This window comes from Danio rerio, chromosome 2, assembly GCF_052040795.2.
Source record: "Danio rerio strain M-AB ecotype USA chromosome 2, GRCz13ab, whole genome shotgun sequence".
Lineage (NCBI taxonomy): Eukaryota > Metazoa > Chordata > Actinopteri > Cypriniformes > Danionidae > Danio > Danio rerio.
In genome coordinates this window covers 1,993,573-2,013,186 of record NC_141022.1, presented here as the reverse complement: position 1 = coordinate 2,013,186, position 19,614 = coordinate 1,993,573, and the positions used below count along the sequence as shown (strand labels likewise).

Below are 19,614 nucleotides of genomic sequence, written 5' to 3'. Positions count from 1 at the left end.
CCTCTCCAAATATAGGCTGTATGTCATATAATGAATACTACTATATGTCATATTCATGTATACATCATTTTTGATAAATTTTGAAATATATAAGGGCTCAACAATAAGGACTGTCCGGTGGCCCGGGGCCAGCGTGAAAGACGCTCGGGACAGTGGACAGGATTGTTACTGGCCCCTATCGACTAGTACCGATGAGCACGTAATTTTTTTTCCGGAACCTTCGAACCAGTGAAAAGATGGCAACATGGCAGCAACATCAAACTATGAGGCTAAACGAAAGCGTCTGTTTCTAAAGTCTTAGAGGCAGACAATTACATGCACTGAAAAAAAATATTCAAAGATAATTCCTTGGATTTACTCAATTTCTTTACATTAAGAGGTTGTAAACAATTTATTTGGGCTGAATTTAAACAAACAAATTAAGTTGAACATTACTAAACTTAATTTGTTTGTTTAAATTCAACACAAATAAATTGTTTGCAACACTTTTTTCAGTGTGGGTACACAATTAAGAAAAAGACAAAAAGTTGTCGTCAGTTCGGCAATCCATGTTTATAAAAGTAATTTAGATTTTTCCACACTGCTCTTTCGTTTGCATAAAATCTTGAATTTTGCTCATTACACGTTTATTAACCTTTTTAAATTGTTTAAATTCTAGATTCACAAACATTATTTTGCCTCATTATTTAAAATATGTGGCTAAGACATAGCTATTAACTTTTTAGTTTTTTGGAGAGGCCAGTGAAAACTTTGGCAGGGCAAGTAAAAATCTCAACCACTGGCCCGATTGGCCCAGTAGAAAAAATCCTTATGTGTTGTAGCATGCACAAATGACATATTTGATTCCTCCGTGTACCACTAGAAGGAAGCCCACAGTTTGAGAACCACTGCTATAAGGCAGTGCTTCTCAAACTGTGGTACGTGTACCACTAATGGTACGCAGACTTCTTTCTAGTGGTACGCAGAGGAATTGCTGAATAATTAAAGTAAAAAATTAACACACTTTTAACGCATACGATAACACAGATGTGATCAGTAAATTTACTGATAAACCTTTTAGTTTATTTCAATTTTTTTAATGTTTGTTTTGTATTCTATCATTTGAAGCTAATTTTCTTTCCATATTTTTAATAGTTGTTATTGCGTATTCCATATTTTTATATCCTAAGGTTGACAGCTATAGTTTAATCCCTTTTCTGACACACAAAGCCTACTCTAACGCGCAGTAAGCAGATCTAATAATCTAGTTTCTAATTTAAATATGTAAATATATGATATATATTTAAAATACAAGTAATGTTTAGAAACATTAGAAGTAATGTTTAGATTTCAAAGATATACAAATAAGTATATATTTAAAAATTTATCAAAAAGAGTTTATAAATGAATATGATGATATCCAAGGAAAATTTCCAGGTTTTGATGAATAGGCTACTATGTTATACTTTACATTTAAGCACAGCAGTTTTCTGTTTACTTTAAGAACAGTGCCATTTTTAATTAACTTTCAAAAGCACATATTGATGTTTTATTTATATTTAATGTTTTAGTTAATGTTTAAACTATTAATATTGTTAAAAGTGGCTGACAATAATAAATATTCATAAAAATAGGAATTAATCTGCCACGTTTTTGAACTGTGCAGAGCTGTAGCTGCTTAATTAAGACTATACGCTATACTATTTCAAAACTGGTCATTATGGTGGTACTTGGAGAGAAATTCTGTTGCTGAGGTGGTACTTGGTGAAAAAAGTTTGAGAACCACTGCTATAAGGCGTTGGATATACTTCAGCTCCTGTTTTTCAGCTAAAGTGTGTTGACTGCATTTTATCATGATTTCACTGTATTTTGTGAATCAACATGACTCAATTCGTTTGCTGTAAAACAGTTCTTCCTGCCTTCATTTTTTGTTTAGTTGACTCAAGTTAGCTTTTTCTAGTCATCTGAACTTATATAATTCAAAACATATTAAGCTAAACTTTGCATACCTTTAAAATGCAGTTGGTTTGCTTGTTAAAACAAGTAACATCTGTGGTCATGACGTTTTAGTCATACTACTTTTTGTACGGTGTGTGTGACCTGAACACGTGTAGCCGAAAACAAACACACTCTTCACTCTTCTGTTAATACAAATCTGCTCAGGAATGTGATAAAAACCCAAATCCCTTCATTCGTGTCGTTTAACAACAAAAGCCTCTTGCTTGTGACCTCAGAACTTACAAAACATGAATGAGAAAGTTAACACACGGCATTAAAAATCAGGACAGTTTCTGTATTTTGTGATGTTTTGGGTTTATTTGCGGTGGTGAGATGCATTATGGGATGTTGATCTCTGCTCCGTCCACTTCTGATGTTGAAAATTCAACTCAACAGTTAACAAAGTGACTTTTAGTGACATTTTAGTAGTTTAAAATAATAATATGATGTATAAGAAATAATATCTGGAGAAATGAGAGTGTATATATTTGTGTGTGTGTGTGTGTGTGTGTGTGTGTGTGTGTGTGTGTGTGTGTGTGTTGATTTGATTATTCATATATTTATTTATTTAGTATATTTATTTATTTATTTATTTGTATACTTTCATTTATTTATTTATTTTTTATTATTTAGGAAAATGTTGGTTTATTTAAGTCTATATTTATAATTTTATTTATTAAATTTATTTGTACATTTATGAATCTTACATGTTTATTTCTTGTATATTTAAAATTTATTTGTGTATATTGTTATTTTGTATTTTTATTTGCAAATAATTAATTTATATTATATGTTTATTGTTATTGATTTGTTTATTTATATATTATTTATTAATTTATTTGTGTAGTTTATTTGTTTGTACATTGATCAATTTTATATTTTTAATTCATTTATTTGTATATTTGTATATTTTATTTATTTTTTTAATATTTATTAATCTGCATTTATTTGTTTGTTTATTTATTTATTTTTTTATTGATTGATTTATTGTTGTTTATTTTTTGTATTTTTATTGTAATAAAATATTTTATAAAATTATATATTTTTATTATAATATATAATTTTTTATTTGTATGTTATTTATTTATTTCTATATTTATTGTATATTTTTATTTATTTATTTGTACATTTATTTAGTTTATACATATTTTTATAATGTTATTTTTTGTTCATTTGTGTGTTTATATATTATTTATTTATTTGTATATTTATTTGTATATTTATTTTATGTACTTATTATTTCTTTTTTGTACATTATTTCTTTTTATATTAATTATTTATATGTATACAGTGTGTCTTGTATATTATTTATTTATTTCTATATTTATATGTATATTTTTGTTATTTATTTATTGTTTATTTATTCGTATATTTATTTCTATATGTTGTTTATTTATTTTTCATTTATTTGTATATTTTTATTTTTATTTTGTATATTTATTTAATTATTTATTTATTTGTACATAAATTCATTGTACATGTATATTATATATTTTATATTATTTATTCTTTTTTTATTTATTTGTATATTTGTAATTGTTTGCCATTTCTGTGTTTATTTATTTATGTCTATTTTAGTAGATTTTTATTCATTATATTATATATTTCTTATTTATTTATTTGTATATTTATTTAGTTTACATGTATATTTTTGTTATTTATTAATTGTTTATTTGTATATTTATACTTTATTTATTTTGTAAAGTGTTTTTTGTTTGCTTATTTACTTTGTATTTTATTTAATTATTTGTACGTTTGTTTATCTTATGTCGATTTTCAATTTATTTATTGATTACATATTATTTATTGATTTGTATATTTATTTATTTGTTTATGTATTTCTATATAACTCATTTATTTATTTGAATATTTATGTATGTATATTCATGAAGATGATGATTATTGTTATATTATATTATTTATTAACATTATTATTATTAAATATATTTATTTATTATTAACATGTATACTTATTTATTTTAAAAACATTTGAAACAACAACAAAGTATTTACTCAACTGTTGTTGTTATTGGCTGAAGAATAAAGTCTTTGTTGCGTTGGCCATCTGACTGCAGCTCATTTCAGATCCTCGCGTCGCACAATCACGTTTTGTACCTGATTACATCACAGCTTGATCTGCATGAAAAGCTGAAATCCTGTTGGAGGGAATGCATGGCAGCTTTATACAATGAGGGATTGTTTTCAACCAAAGACCACCATTGGCTGTAACAGGGGTCAAAGTTATTCAGTGTAAGAGGATAAAGTATAAAAACCCAAAAACTCAAGACTGCAGGAAAAAAACGTCGACGGAAGCAGCTGAAATCACAGATAACAGTGAATACAGCAGTCATGGTCAGCCGGTGAGTGACTCTATTATTTTGATTTATTATTTTGCATTGCAATATTTGGACATAAGTCAGAATTATCAGCCCTCCTGTTATCATAATATTTGACTAGATTTATCAAGATGCTAGTATTCAAGTGCCATTTAAAGGCTTCACTAGGGTAATTAGGGTAAAGTTAGGGTAATTAGGCAAGTCATTGTATAACAGTGGTTTGTTCTGGAGACAATCCAAAACTAATATTGTTGAAGGGGGCGAATAATATTGACCTTAACATTGGTTTAAAACAATTAAGAACGGCTTTTATTCTAGCTGAAATAAAACAAATAAGACTTTCTCCAGAAGAAACAATATTATAGGAAATACTGTGAAAAATTCCTGAATCTGTTCAACATCACGGCTTCTGAATTATCAGATTTGTCCTCTTTTTTTATTTATATTTAATTTATTTCTTCTCCTCTTTAGTTTTGAACACCCTGCTGGAGGCTATAAGAAGATCTTCGAGACGGCGGAGGAGCTGAATGAACCTCTTCCAGCGACCGTCACTGGTGTGTTATTTATTCTCTACACTTTTTTAACATTTTTACTGATGAGAGAAAAGAAGGGAAAAGTGCATATTTGATTAAAAACAATCAACCCTGTGTGCATTTTTGTTTACATTTTATATTTCACATGTATTATTATTAACATTATTTACAATTTTATATTATTTTCCTTTTTTTATTTTACAAGAAATCCTTAAAAAAGCAAACCTGCACATTCTTAAATTTTTAGTTTTTTTTTTTTTTTTTTTTTACAATTTTCTACACACACACACACACACACAAAAAGCATTTTTATAATTATTTTTTTCTATTTCTATTTATTTTATTTTTATTTATTTAGAATTCAATTAAAATATATATATATATATATATATATATATATATATATATATATATATATATATATATATATATATATATATAATTTTGACAGGATTGTTTTTTAGTTTATATACTATTTATTTATTTATATTATTTTTATTTATATATGTAATTATTTATATATATTATTTTTATTCATTTATGTTATTATTTATATATATTATTTGTATTTATGTAATTATATATATATATATATATATATATATTATTTTTATTTATATATGTAATATTTATATATATTATTTTATTTATATGTGTAATTATTTATATATATTATTTTTATTTATTTATGTAATTATTTATATGTATTATTTTTATTTATATATGTAATTATTTATATATATATATATATTATTTTTATTTATATATGTAATTGTTTATACGTTTTATTTTTATTTATATATGTAATTCTAAATATTATTTTTATTTATATGTATTATTTTATTTATATATGTAATTATTTATTAAAAAAAATTTCTAGCTGTATTTAATTTAACCATAGTGTCGTATTTTTTCCTAAGAACTATTTTTCAGGTGTACTGAGTTAATACTGACAAACTAAAACATAAAAAAACATTTATGTACATTTTATATTATTTATTTAATTTATTCAAAATGTATTCAATATTGTTGCTATTATAAGGACAAGAAGAAGTGTATCTAAAACATACAACAAAACACACCCTAAGTAACATATTTCAATTACGCAGAGATGTAAACAGCGCCCTCTAGTGGATTTATAATCTGACACGTGCAATGAAACATATTTTATCAGCTTCTTTTATGTTTTGCAAAAATAATCCTGGACTGATGAAAGGCTTTTGTTTTTCAGGTCGCATCCCGTCCTTTATAAAGGGCAGTCTGCTGCGTTTGGGTCCCGGCCTGTTTGAGGCTGGAGCTGAGCCCTTTTACCATCTGTTTGATGGACAGGCGCTAATGCACAAGTTTGATTTCAGCAACGGACAAGTCACTTATTTCCGCAAGTATGTCCAGTAGTGTTCATAAGGCTGTCATGAAAACCTTTATAAACATAATTATAGATGTACAGTTGAATTATTCGTCCCCCTGTTATTTTTTCCCTAATTCCTGTTTAACGGAGAGCAGATTTCTAATCATAATAGTGTTAATAACTCATCTCTAATCACTGATTTATTTCATCTTTGCCATGATGACAGTAAATAATATGAGACTAGATATTCTTCAAGACACTCCTAAACAGCTTAAAGTCACATTTAAAGGCTTAATTAGGTAATGTGTGGAAAGGGGTGGAATAGACAGGTCTTATACAACACTTTCTATTCGTCCTCACAGGTTTGTGAAAACAGATGCGTATGTGCGCGCCATAACAGAGAAACGGGTGGTCATTACGGAGTTTGGGACCTGTGCATATCCAGATCCCTGCAAGAACATCTTCTCCAGGTTTGACTGAACACTGAAGCTGTATTAGTTAATGCATTTACTAGCATGAACAAACAATAAACAATATATTTATTACAGTATTTGTGTCATGTTAGTTAACGTTAGCTAATGAAAATACAGTCATTGGTTGTTACTGTTAACCCATGCTGCATTCATGTTTAAAAGCATGAAAATGGATTTTTGTAATAAGTTAGTAAATGTTGAACTGTCATTATTAGTAAAAAAAAAAACTATTGTTAATCAAATTAAATCAAATCAGGCCTTTATTTGTCACATACACTTTCGTATAGTGAAATTAAACCCCCCCCCAACCGTACACAAACATCACAATTTTCGGGGGAGTACAGGTCACAGGAGGTAGCATATAGAAAAGGAAGTAAGATACATCACCAGACCCGCCCACCTCCTCCTGTGGGTGAGAGCACATGAAGACGTTTGGATGAGGGGATCGGTAGTGATTGTTTATCTGTAGTTGTGTATGTGTGTGTCCAACAGGTGTCCTTGACAGGGAGCAGTAATTTTAGAGCATCTCCTTAATAATCAGTTCATTAACTAATGAAACCTTTTTGTAAAGTGAGCATTTTTCTTGCAGGTTTTTCTCATATTTTAAGGGCGTTGAGGTGACGGACAACTGCCTGGTGAACGTGTACCCTATTGGGGAGGACTTTTATGCTGTCACAGAGACTAATTACATCACTAAAGTTAATGTGGACACTCTGGAAACGCTAAAAAAGGTACACAGTTTTACACACAGTTGAAGTGAGAATTATTCGCACTCCTATGAAATTTGTATTTTTTTTTTCTTCCAATATTTCCCAAATGATGTTGAACAGATTCAGGAGTTTCTCACAGTATTTCCTCTGATATCTGTTCTTCTGGAGAAAGTCTTATTTGTTTTATTTCTGCTAGAATAAAGTCATTTCTTAATTGTTTTAAACCAATATTATGGTCAATATTATTAGCCCCCTTGAGCAATATTTGTGTTGAATTGTCTCCAGAACAAACCACTGTTATACAAAGACTTTCCTAATTACCCTAACTGTACCCTGATTACCCTAGTGAAGCCTTTACATGGCACTTTAAGCTGAACACTAGTGTCTTGAAGAATATCTAGTCTAATATTATGTCATCATGACAAAGATAAAATGATTAAATGATAAAATAACAAATATTTATTTTTCCTACTATGGATATCAATCTTTAATAACCTCCGCTTGATGACCCCTGCAGGTTGACATGTGTAATTATGTGAACATCAATGGAGTCACGGCGCATCCTCACATCGAGAGAGACGGGACGGTCTACAACATTGGGAACTGCATGGGCAAAGGAGCGTCGCTGGCCTACAATATCGTCCGAATCCCACCTACACAAAAGGGTGAGCAGTCAAGCATCTTAAAGGGCACCTATTATGCAAAAAACACTTTTATAATGGGTAGTGTGTCAGCAGTGTGTGAATATAACCGCCTTCTAATGATAAACATGAATTAATTGCATTGTTTATAATTAAACAGTCTGCAGAAACACTTTGATTGACATTCTCCCTTTGTATGATGTCATCAGAGGGGGAAAGCCCCGCCCACTAGTGCCCATCTCATCAGCATAAACAGCAGCCCTGAGTGAGAAGCAGCCGTCTGTCCATTAGCCATCAGAGTGTTTGAGCTGCTGAAGATCATGTCAGCATAGACTAAGAGGATTATAGATGTGGAGTTTTAGATAAACAGCGACAGGAGCGACATAGACTGACAGAAGCATCAAGCACACATGCACATCTCACCAGCACTGATAAAGCTAGGCATTTTGTAGCTCCTCCCTCCTTTTAAAAAAAGCACAATCTCATTTGCATTTAAAGCGACAGTCACCAAAACGCCACTAGGATCAAAGCCTAAAAGGATCCGTTTCAGAGAGTTATAAACATTATCTGTGTGCTATTTAAAGCTAAAACTTCACTACACGCTCTAGAGACATCAGAGACTTTACATCTTGCACAATGGGTCACCTTTAAAACAACAAACAAACTAAAAACATCCTACTTTAATCTTTCAGACAAATCTGACCCCATTGAAAAGTCCAAGGTGGTTGTGCAGTTCCCAAGTGCCGAGAGGTTCAAGCCATCCTACGTGCACAGGTAACATTCATTAAAACGTCAATAATTAATAACTGTGACCCGAAATCACAAAGCCTTGAGTCTTATATCGCACAGGTTTTTTTGAGGGGGAATAGCTGACAATACTTGTCAAAATTGACTTTCTTTTATGCCAAAAATGATTGGAATATTAATTAAAGATGCTCCATAAAGGAATTCTGTGCATTTTCTTCTGTAAATTTATCAAAACTCATTCATTCGTTCATTTTCCTTCCGCTTAGTCCCTTGTTTATCAGGGGTCGCCACAACGGAATGAACCACCAACTTTTCAAGCATATGTTTTCCGCAGTGGATGCTCTTCCGGCTGCAACCCAGTAATGGAAAACACCCATACACATGCATTCACACACACACACTCATACACTACGGCCAATTTAGTTCATCAGTTCCCCTATAGCACATGTATTTGGACTGTGAATCCGGAGCACGCGGAGGAAACCCACACCAACACGAAGAGAACATGCAAACTCAGAAATGCCAACTGACCCAGCCGAGGCTCGAGCCAGCAACCTTCTTGCTGTGAGGTGACAGTGCTAATCACTGAGCCCCCGTGTTGCCATCAAACTTCAATTTTTGTTTAGTAATGTGCATTGCTAAGCAATTAATTCACATGATTTTCTCAGTATTTTTGACTATTTTTGAACCCTCTGATTCCAGGTTTTCAAATAACTGCCTATGGAACTATGGAAAGCGCATGTATTCAGATAACATACAAATATTTTACCTCATGGGTGTTATTGTGGTGCAGGATCACACATAGGACTAAAACATGGACATAGGACCACAGTGGCTCAATGTTTAGCACTGTGGCCTCACAGCATGAGCCAGGTCACTGAGAAGTCGCTGTTTCGAATCCCTGTTTGGCTCCTCCCAAGTTGGAACCCCATAAAAACAAATGATCCCCAAAATTAGCCGCCGCAGCTCCAAAAGTGTTTTGATTATGCACTAAAATAGATAAAGTGTTTATTTATCGGCACAATCCAGCACAAAGGAATAAAACCAGTTTTGTGCGATTTAGAAAACCTGGTGTGGAGAGTGACGTCACGACTCCTGAAATATTTTGGTTATATTTAAACCATAAAAATAGATAAGGTGTTTATTTAACGGCACAAAGCAGCACAAACGAATGCCACTAGTTTTGTGCGATTTAGAAAACCTGGTGTGGAGAGTGACGTCACGACTCCTGAAATATGTTGGTTATATCTAAACAATAAAAATAAATAAAGTATTTGTTTTAACCGCACAAATCGGGCACAAACGAATGACATCAGTTTAGTTTGATTCAGAGGAAGTTATGGTGTAGAGAGTGACTTCACGACTCCTGAAATATTTTGATTATATTTAAACCATAAAAATAGATAAGGTGTTTATTTAACGGCACAAAGCAGCACAAACGAATGCCACTAGTTTTGTGCGATTTAGAAAACCTGGTGTGGAGAGTGACGTCACGACTCCTGAAATATGTTGGTTATATTTAAACCATAAAAATAGATAAGGTGTTTATTTAACGGCACAAAGCAGCACAAACGAATGCCACTAGTTTTGTGCGATTTAGAAAACCTGGTGTGGAGAGTGACGTCACGACTCCTGAAATATGTTGGTTATATCTAAACAATAAAAATAAATAAAGTATTTGTTTTAACCGCACAAATCGGGCACAAACGAATGACATCAGTTTAGTTTGATTCAGAGGAAGTTATGGTGTAGAGAGTGACTTCACGACTCCTGAAATATTTTGATTATATTTAAACCATAAAAATAGATAAGGTGTTTATTTAACGGCACAAAGCAGCACAAACGAATGACACCAGTTTTGTGCGATTTAGAAACCCTCGGGTTGGGAAAGTGACATGACGACTCCTGAAATATTTTGGTTATTTTTAAACAATAAAAATAGATAAAGTATTTGTTTTAACGGCACAAACCAGCAGAAATCCAGCACAAATGAATGACACCAGTTTTGTGCAATTTAGAAAAATGGGGTGGAGAGTGACGTTGCCACTCCTGAAATATGTTGGTTATATCTAAACAATAAAAATAAATAAAATATTTGTTTTAACCCCACAAACCAGCACAAATCAGGCACAAACGAATGACACCAGTTTTGTTCGATTTAGAGGAAGTAATAGTGTAGAGAGTGACTTCACGACTCCTGAAATATTTTGGTTATTTTTCAACAATAAAAAATAGATAAAGTATTTGTTTTAACGGCACAAACCAGCAGAAATCCAGCACAAATGAATGCCACCAGTTTTGTGCGATTTAGAGAAAATGGGGTGGAGAGTGACGTTGCGACTCCTGAAATATGCTATTTATATCTAAACAATAAAAATAAATAAATTATTAGTTTTAACCCCACAAACCAGCACAAATCAGGCACAAACAAGGAATTTAGAGGAAGTAATGGTGTAGAGAGTGACGTCAAGACTCCTGAAATATTTTGGTTATATTTAAACCATAAAAATAGATAAGGTGTTTATTTAACGGCACAAAGCAGCACAAACGAATGCCACTAGTTTTGTGCGATTTAGAAAACCTCGGGTTTGGAAAGTGACATGACGACTCCTGAAATATTTTAGTTATTTTTAAACAATAAAAATATATAAAGTATTTGTTTTAACGGCACAAACCAGCAGAAATCCAGCACAAATGAATGACACCAGTTTTGTTCGATTTAGAGAAAATGGGGTGGAGAGTGACGTTGCGGCTCCTGAAATATTTTGTTTACATCTCAACAAGGAAAACAGATCCAGTGTTTGTTTTAACGGCACAATCCAGCACAAATCAGGCACAAACGAATGACACTAGTCTGATGCTATTTAAAGGAGGTGGAGAGTGACGTCACGACTTCAGAAGTATTCTGGTTATATATCAATGAGATTTGCTTTTAACGGCACAAATTGAGCTCAAACGACCTGGGCTGATTTGAAGTCGTTTGAGCAACATGGGGTGAAAAGTGACGTCATACGGTCAAAAAAAAAAAAGGTCATTTTTGCGGCACAAATCAGCACAAACGAATGGCGTAGTTTTGGGCATTATTCGATTTTATGGGGTGCCAACTTCATGGAGGTCCATTTGACGTTTCTGTGTGGAGTTTGCATGTTCTCCTCGTGTTGGTGTGGGTTTCCTCCGGGTGCTCCGGTTTCACAGTCCAAACACATGCGCTATAGGGGAACTGATGAACTAAATTGGCTGTAGTGTATGAGTGTGTGTTTGAATGAGTGTGTATGGGTGTTTCCCAGTACTGGGTTGCGGCTGGAAGGGTATACGCTGTGTGAAACATCCTGGAATAGCTGGTGGTTCATTCCGCTGTGGTGACCCCTGATAAATAAGGGACTAAGGCGAAGGAAAATAAATAAATGAACAATCACAGGACTGAACATGTGTATTAAATAAGTGAATATTGCAAAAGTTTCAGATATGTAAGCATGTCTTGTGTTGTTTAGTGGCAATATTATCACAGTATATTAGTATAGGGAATATTTTCACCCTAGAATGACTTATAAACTCATTTATAGTTTCTTCAATTGTTAATTTATTAACACCAAATTCTCCCCCGTGTGTTCTTGTAGTTTTGGGATGACGGAGAACTACTTTGTCTTTGTGGAGACGCCTGTGAAAATCAACCTGCTGAAGTTTCTGAGCGCCTGGAGCATCAGAGGATCCAACTATATGGACTGCTTCGAGTCGGATGAAGAGAAAGGCGTAGGTTCCTCTTTATCTCACACTCGTTTTATCCGCACTATGGTGCTGCTTTTAAGTGAGCTTTAATCATTAGACTGAATGACTGAACTTTAGGAGGCTTTAAACGTTTATCTTCAAGTAATAATGTAGTTTATTCAAAATATTGGTAGTTCTGTAATCATTCAGTCCTTTTATTTTATTATTTATGTGTAAAGCACTTTTAAAAGCAACACAGGGTTTATAATATTTAATATTTTGAGATTTTGAAGTGTAGATCCTCATTTATGGAGGCATTATAAGGGGTTATTATTAGCATCTCTGCATTAGTACAAAGTAGTGTAATATACAACATATTAATAGAAGATTTGTGTCAGTAAACATTTTAGTTGTAAATATATATTTATGAGGGTGGCGCACTGGTTAGCCCTGTCCCCTGACAGCTTGAACGTTGCTGGTTCGAGCCCAGACTTGGCCAGTTGGTGCTTCTGTGTGGAGTTTGCATGTTCTCCCTGTGTTGGCGTGGGTTTCCTCCGGGTGCTCCGGTTTCCCCCACAGTCCAAACACATGCGCTATTGAGGAATTGAATGAACTAAATTGGCTGTAGTGTATGAGTGTGTGTGTGAATGAGAGTAAATGGGTGTTTCCCCAGTGATGGGTTGTGGCTGGAAGCTGCATAAAACCTATGCTGGAATAGTTGGCGGTTCATTCCACTGTGGCAACCCCTGACTAATAAAGGCACTAAGCTGAAGGAAAAATAATATATTTATTAATATAAATATATTTAATTTCATGAATATGTTGAATGTGGGCTTACAAAATTGTTCACCTTTTTCATTTTAAAACAGATGCACGTCAAATAAATATGTACATTTATACTGCACACACTTCTCCGAGTATTATTTATATTGTTTTGCTATAAATCTAGTAAATAAATCTAATGGTAGACATGTATTAGCTGTATTTGTTATAACGAAACTTGATAAAAACACTTTGATTGACATTCTCCCTTTGTATGATGTCATCAGAGGGGGAAAGCCCCGCCCACTAGTCACCATCTCTCTCATTAGCATAGGACGTTAGTCTTGTTTTTGAATCTGAAGCTATGCTGATAACCAGGCAGTTGTAGCTCCGCCCGCTTCTGAAAAGAGCTTAATCACATTTGCATTTAAAGCGACAGTCACCAAAACAGCACAATTAGGATCAAAGGGTCAGTTTCAGAGAGTTAGAGAACAATATCTTTGTGCTATTTTCATCTCAAACTTTACTACACACTCAAAATTGACAAAATTGTCAATTTTGAAAAAAAAAAAGTCAATTTTGACAAGTATTGTTGGCTATTCCCTCCCAAAAAACCTGTGCAACATAACGCCCCATTCACATGGGGCCTTAGCGTCAACACTTGACTGAAGGCGTGTCTGAAGTTGGAGCTAAAGCGATTGTCATAGCAGCGTCAGCCAATAAAATTCAGTCACCAATAGGCCACTGTCTAGCTGGTGTATTTGCATACAGTGATCTGATTGGCTGACGATTTCGTCAATGCTTAAAGTTGAGCTACTCCCCACTTCTGCAGCGAGCAACGTCTCTGAAGCGACGCCGACGGATCCTCAATGCAGTTCACAATGCATGTATGGAGCGTAAGACTTAAGACACATTACACATCTTGTAAAAAGGGGGTAAATAGGTCACCAAGTCTTCTAGTATTACTGGTGTTGTTTTGTTATAAATCGAGACAGATTTTGAAATGCATCATGACGTTTAGACATGTTTGAATCTGTTCATTTCTGCAGACCTGGATACACATTGCGAGGAAACACCCAGGAGAGTACATTGACTATAAGTTCAGGACCTCGGCGATGGGTCTTTTCCATCACATCAACTGCTATGAGGATTCGGGGTTCATCGTGTTTGACCTGTGTGCCTGGAAAGGGTATAAAAGAGCATTCCCTTCCCTCTTTTTTAAGATAAGTAACAATTCATTTTCCTTCGGCTTAGTCCTTCGTCAGGGGTCGCCACAGCGGAATGAACCACCAACTATTCCAGCATATGTTTTACACAGTGGATGCCCTTCCAGCCGCAACCCAGTAATGGGAAGCACCCATACACACTCACACTCAAACACTACAACCAATACAGTTCATCAATTCCCCTATAGCGCATGTGTGAACACCCGGAGGAAACCCACGCCAACACGGGGAGAACATGCAAACTCCACACAGAAACGCCAACTGAGCCAGCCGGGACTCAAACTAGCAACCTGCTTGCTGTGAGGCCACAGTGCTAACCACTGAGGGACTAAGCCGAAGGAAAATGAATTAACACAGGAACATTTACTATATTCTAAAATACTATAGTGATTTTCCCACATGATATGGGTGTTATTATTCATAAGGCACTATTTTTCCTTTTCAGCTTTGAGTTTGTCTACAACTATCTGTGGCTGGCGAACCTCCGCGCCAACTGGGAAGAGGTTAAAAGAAATGCCATGATCGCCCCGCAGCCAGAAGTCAGGAGATACGTCATTCCTCTGGATCCCTTCAGGGTAATTAAATAAAAACATTTTAGACTAGTGATGGGAGAAATGAAGCTTTCCAAAGCTTCGAATCATTTGAACTAATTGATTCGAAAAAAGATTCAGTGTTTTAAAGCGTTCATTCTAGCGACACCTGCTGGTCAAAACTGTAAATGCAACAAAACTCACAACATGCATTATAATTGACTTTTTTAAACTAATGTTGTTTCACAAATGAGTGTTTCCCAGTACAGGGTTGCGGCTGGAAGGGCATCCACTGCATAAAACATACGTTGGATTAGTTGGCGGTTCATTCCGCTGTGACGACCCTTAAATAAGGGACTAAGCCAAAGGAAAATGAATGAATGAATGAAATACCCACACTTCAAGATAACTGATAGCTGTTTTCTTCCAGGAGGAGCAGGGCAAAAACCTGATCTCTCTGCCCTACACCACAGCCACTGCCACAATGCGTGCAGATGGGACCATCTGGCTGGAACCCGAGGTGCTTTTCTCTGGCCCACGTCAAGGTGCGATGGGGTTTTTATTGTTATTTAGGTACATTTTCTGTAAGATGCAACTCAACACTCTTAAAAATAAAGGTTCCTTATTGACCCCATTAATAATTAGCCAGAAAAGTGGAGGTAGATAGGCGACGCAAACGTGTTCATTACAAATCATAGACAATGCTAAGATGTTTAGTGGCGTTTATTTGGTGTTGAGCAAAGAACTGCATGGCCATAATCCTTTATTGCTCGATAATATTTCTGTAAATATCATTAATATGAAAAGGAAGTAGGCGAGGCAGTGGCGCAGTAGGTAGTGCTGTCGCCTCACAGCAAGAAGGTCGCTGGTTCAAACCTCGGCTCAGTTGGCGTTTCTGTGTGGAGTTTGCATGTTCTCCCTGCCTTCGCGTGGGTTTCCTCCGGGTGCTCCGGTTTCCCTCACAGTCCAAAGACATGCGGTACAGGTGAATTGGGTAGGCTAAATTGTCCGTAGTGTATGATTGTGTGTGTGTGGATGTTTCCCAGAGATGGGTTGCGGCTGGAAGGGCATCCGCTGCGTAAAAACTTGCTGGATAAGTTGGCGGTTCATTCCGCTGTGGCAACCCCAGATTAATAAAGGGACTAAGCCGACAAGAAAATGAATGAATGAATGAATGAAAAGGAAGTTGATGTCGCCATACTGCCCCCTAGTGTTCATTTCACCCACAAACGTCAGTCAAACAAACAGTATAAGTACGTTTTTGAGGTTTCACAAAAATGTAGGCTGAAGCACGCATTTCCAATGATCCTGTGATGAAAATAAATGACCAAACAACCTAAATATACCTGTCATGAATACAACTACAGTCACCTTCTAGAAGAGACATGAGGAAAATATGGTTTGCACAATCCAAAATAAATGTAGTATAGCAGCCTTAGAGGCTAAAGTAGCTCCTCTCCATTCGCTACAGAAGCAAAACTGCAACCTTTGCGTGCATGAAGTGTTCAACAAAGTGAAAATACATCATCTGAATATATAATGCACTTATTTTAAGCTGCTTTGACGTTCAGTTGTGATTGAATTGAACCTCATGCTTTTAATTTTTAGGTTTGAATGCACTAATCCTATTTATACTACACAAGGGTGTAGAACAGTGCATTGGTGTGCAATTTGGGATGCAGGATAAGATATAAATGGTTCTTTTGAGCAATCGACAATGGTTCTTTTATGGCATCTTACCATTTAAGAGGGAGTTTCTTGTTTTTCTGACTGCTTATCAACATTTATCTTCTGTTTTCAATCCCAAAGCTTTCGAGTTTCCTCAGATCAACTACAGAATGGTCAATGGGAAGAATTACACATACGCCTATGGACTGGGACTCAACCATTTCGTCCCTGACAGGGTAAAAAATCCCACATCATCTGTTCAGCATGGGACAGTGCTCAGCATAATTGATTACACCCCCAATTTTAAAAAATGAATATTATTATGCATTTCTCATTGAATACAGGTCAACAAAAACAGATTTATTAAACGGATATATTCATTAATATAATATTTTAGTCACTAAACATCTTTAGAAATAGAAAGATAATACATTTAAATTCATGCAAAACTAAAAAATGTCAGCAAAATGTTATATATATTTTGCTTCTCCTGAATTTTGCCCTTTTTCAAAATTGTATTTCATATTTTTCCCTAACATATTGTTTGGGTGTACTAATTTTGGAGCGTTCTCATAAGTTATTTTGTTAGATAAGCTCCAGATTTGGCTTCAGTATTGACTAATCTAATGTACAGTATATGCTTAAATCTAATATTGTAGAGCTTCCTATAGATATGAATTTAAATGTGAGACTTTTGAGTGGTGCACTCATATATGTCGAACGCTGTATATCAAGTGTGTAAGTATGCATTTTCAGGCTGTATTTGGTGCTTTATAGATTTGCAAGCTGAATGTGAGGACTAAGGAGACCTGGGTATGGCAGGAGCCCGACTCGTACCCTTCGGAGCCGCTGTTTGTACAGACTCCTGACGGAGTGGATGAGGACGACGGTCAGTTCATTATAATATACTGTTCCCATTCTGTTTGGATCCCCAGAGCACAAATCTAGTGATTCAAATGATCTGTTCAGAGTGAATCTCCGGTAAACAACTCACTGATTCAAATGATCTGTTCAGAGTGAATCTGCGGTAAACAACTCACTGATTCAAATGATCTGTTCAGAGTGAATCTGCAGTAAACAACTCACTGATTCAAATGATCTGTTCAGAGTGAATCTGCGGTAAACAACTCACTGATTCAAATGATCTGTTCAGAGTGAATCTCCCGTAAACAACTCACTGATTCAAATGATCTGTTCAGAGTGAATCTGCGGTAAACAACTCACTGATTCAAATGATCTGTTCAGAGTGAATCTGCGGTAAACAACTCACTGATTCAAATGATCTGTTCAGAGTGAATTTCCGGTCAACAACTCACTGATTCAAATGATCTGTTCAGAGTTAATCTGCGGTAAACAACTCACTGATTCAAATGATCTGTTCAGAGTGAATCTGCGGTAGACAACTCACTGATTCAAATGATCTGTTCAGAGTGAATCTCTGGTCAACAACTCACTGATTCAAATGATCTGTTCAGAGTTAATCTCCGGTAAACAACTCACTGATTCAAATGATCTGTTCAGAGTGAATCTCCGGTAAACAACTCACTGATTCAAATGATCTGTTCAGAGAGAATCTTCGGTAAACAACTCACTGAATCAAGTGATCCATTCAGAACGAGTCTCCAATAAACAACTCACTGATTCAAAGGATCCATTAGAGTGAGTCTACAGTAAATAACTCACTGATTTAAGTGATCTATTTAGAGTGAGTCTCCAGTGAATTACTCACTGATTCAAATGATCCATTTAGAGTGAATCTCCAGTTAACAACTCACTTATTCAAATGATTTGTTCAGAGTGAGTCTCCAGTAAACAAGTCACTTACTGTATTCAAATGATTTGTTCAGATTGAGTCACCAGTAAATGACTCACTGATTCAAGTGATCTATTTAGAGTGAGTCTCCAGTAAATAAGTCACTTATTCAAATAATCCGTTCACAGTGAGTCACCAGTAAATGACTCACTGATTCAAACAATTCATTCAAACGAGTCTCGAGAAAATAACTCACTGATTCAAATGATTCATTCAGACTGCGTCTCGAGTAAAGGACTCACTGATTCAAATCTGTTCAGAGTGAGTTTCTGGTAAACACCTCACTGATTCAAACAAATTATTGAGTGAGTCTCCAACACCTTACATATTACTAAATCTGAATAACTGTAGAGCATTTATAGTGTTTAATAATGCTTCTAATGCTTAACAGGTATCCTCATGACAATCGTGGTGTCTCCTGGAGCCCAGAGACCGACATACTGCCTGATCCTAAATGCTAAAGATCTGTCGGAGATCGCCAGAGCAGAGGTGGAAATCCTGACTCCGGTCACTTTCCATGGGATGTACAAACCATAAACCCGCTGAACACACTAGCACTGATCCTGACTGACTGTAAACTCCCCAACACTGTAAACAATAAAGCTATTATACTGTACCTCTCTGATCTGATTTAATTACACTGTGCACATGATCTCCACATGACACAATACTACAGCATTTTTGATCCATACCATAGTAAAGTGTGTTATATTCTGTTTATATAACTCTGTTAAAGGGCACCTATTTTTACAAGATGTAAGATAAGCATTTGGTGTCTGCAAAGTTTCAGCTTAAAACACCCATCAGATCATTATTACGGCCTACAGAATCTGCCCATTTTGGTGTCTGAGTACAGTGTAGCTGCTTTTGTAGCCTGTGGCTTTAAATGCAAATGAGCTGCTTGTACCCGCCCACCGCTCCCACATGCATGACTGTTTTTCCTGTGTTACGTCAGATAAACAGCAGTCAGTGACAGAGACGGACATAGATGAAGCTGAAGTACAGCTCACTAGTCACAAATACCAAGTACGTTTATTTGAGGTATTTGTGGTGGAGTTTATTCAAGCCTTTCTGACATGATGAGTCTCACACAAATGCCATTTGCAGTACATACACACTCTCACTCACTCACACACACACACACA

The 19,614-nt window shown here is 34.9% G+C and overlaps 2 protein-coding genes across 3 annotated transcripts in view; both read left to right on the top strand.

Annotated features, from left to right (window-relative positions):
• The window catches only part of gpaa1 (glycosylphosphatidylinositol anchor attachment 1), a 52,424-nt gene that overhangs the window by 21,168 nt on the left and 11,642 nt on the right, over positions 1-19,614 (top strand). The window lies entirely within an intron of this gene.
• On the top strand, positions 4,272-19,085 carry rpe65a (retinoid isomerohydrolase RPE65 a). Of its 2 annotated transcripts, none has more exons than XR_015477603.1 (14): positions 4,272-4,337; positions 4,785-4,867; positions 6,078-6,228; positions 6,557-6,664; positions 7,257-7,398; positions 7,895-8,042; positions 8,711-8,792; positions 12,383-12,515; positions 14,282-14,459; positions 14,745-15,033; positions 15,419-15,533; positions 16,798-16,892; positions 17,434-17,545; positions 18,861-19,085. XR_015477603.1 is itself a non-coding variant. In NM_200751.1 (14 exons), the coding sequence occupies exons 1-14, from the start codon at positions 4,327-4,329 to the stop codon at positions 19,004-19,006; spliced, it is 1,596 nt and encodes a 531-aa protein (NP_957045.1). In that variant the 5' UTR covers positions 4,294-4,326; the 3' UTR covers positions 19,007-19,085. The 2 variants fall into 2 exon arrangements, 1 of the variants encoding a protein (NP_957045.1); NM_200751.1 differs by having other exon boundaries at positions 4,294-4,337; positions 14,282-14,421; positions 14,904-15,033.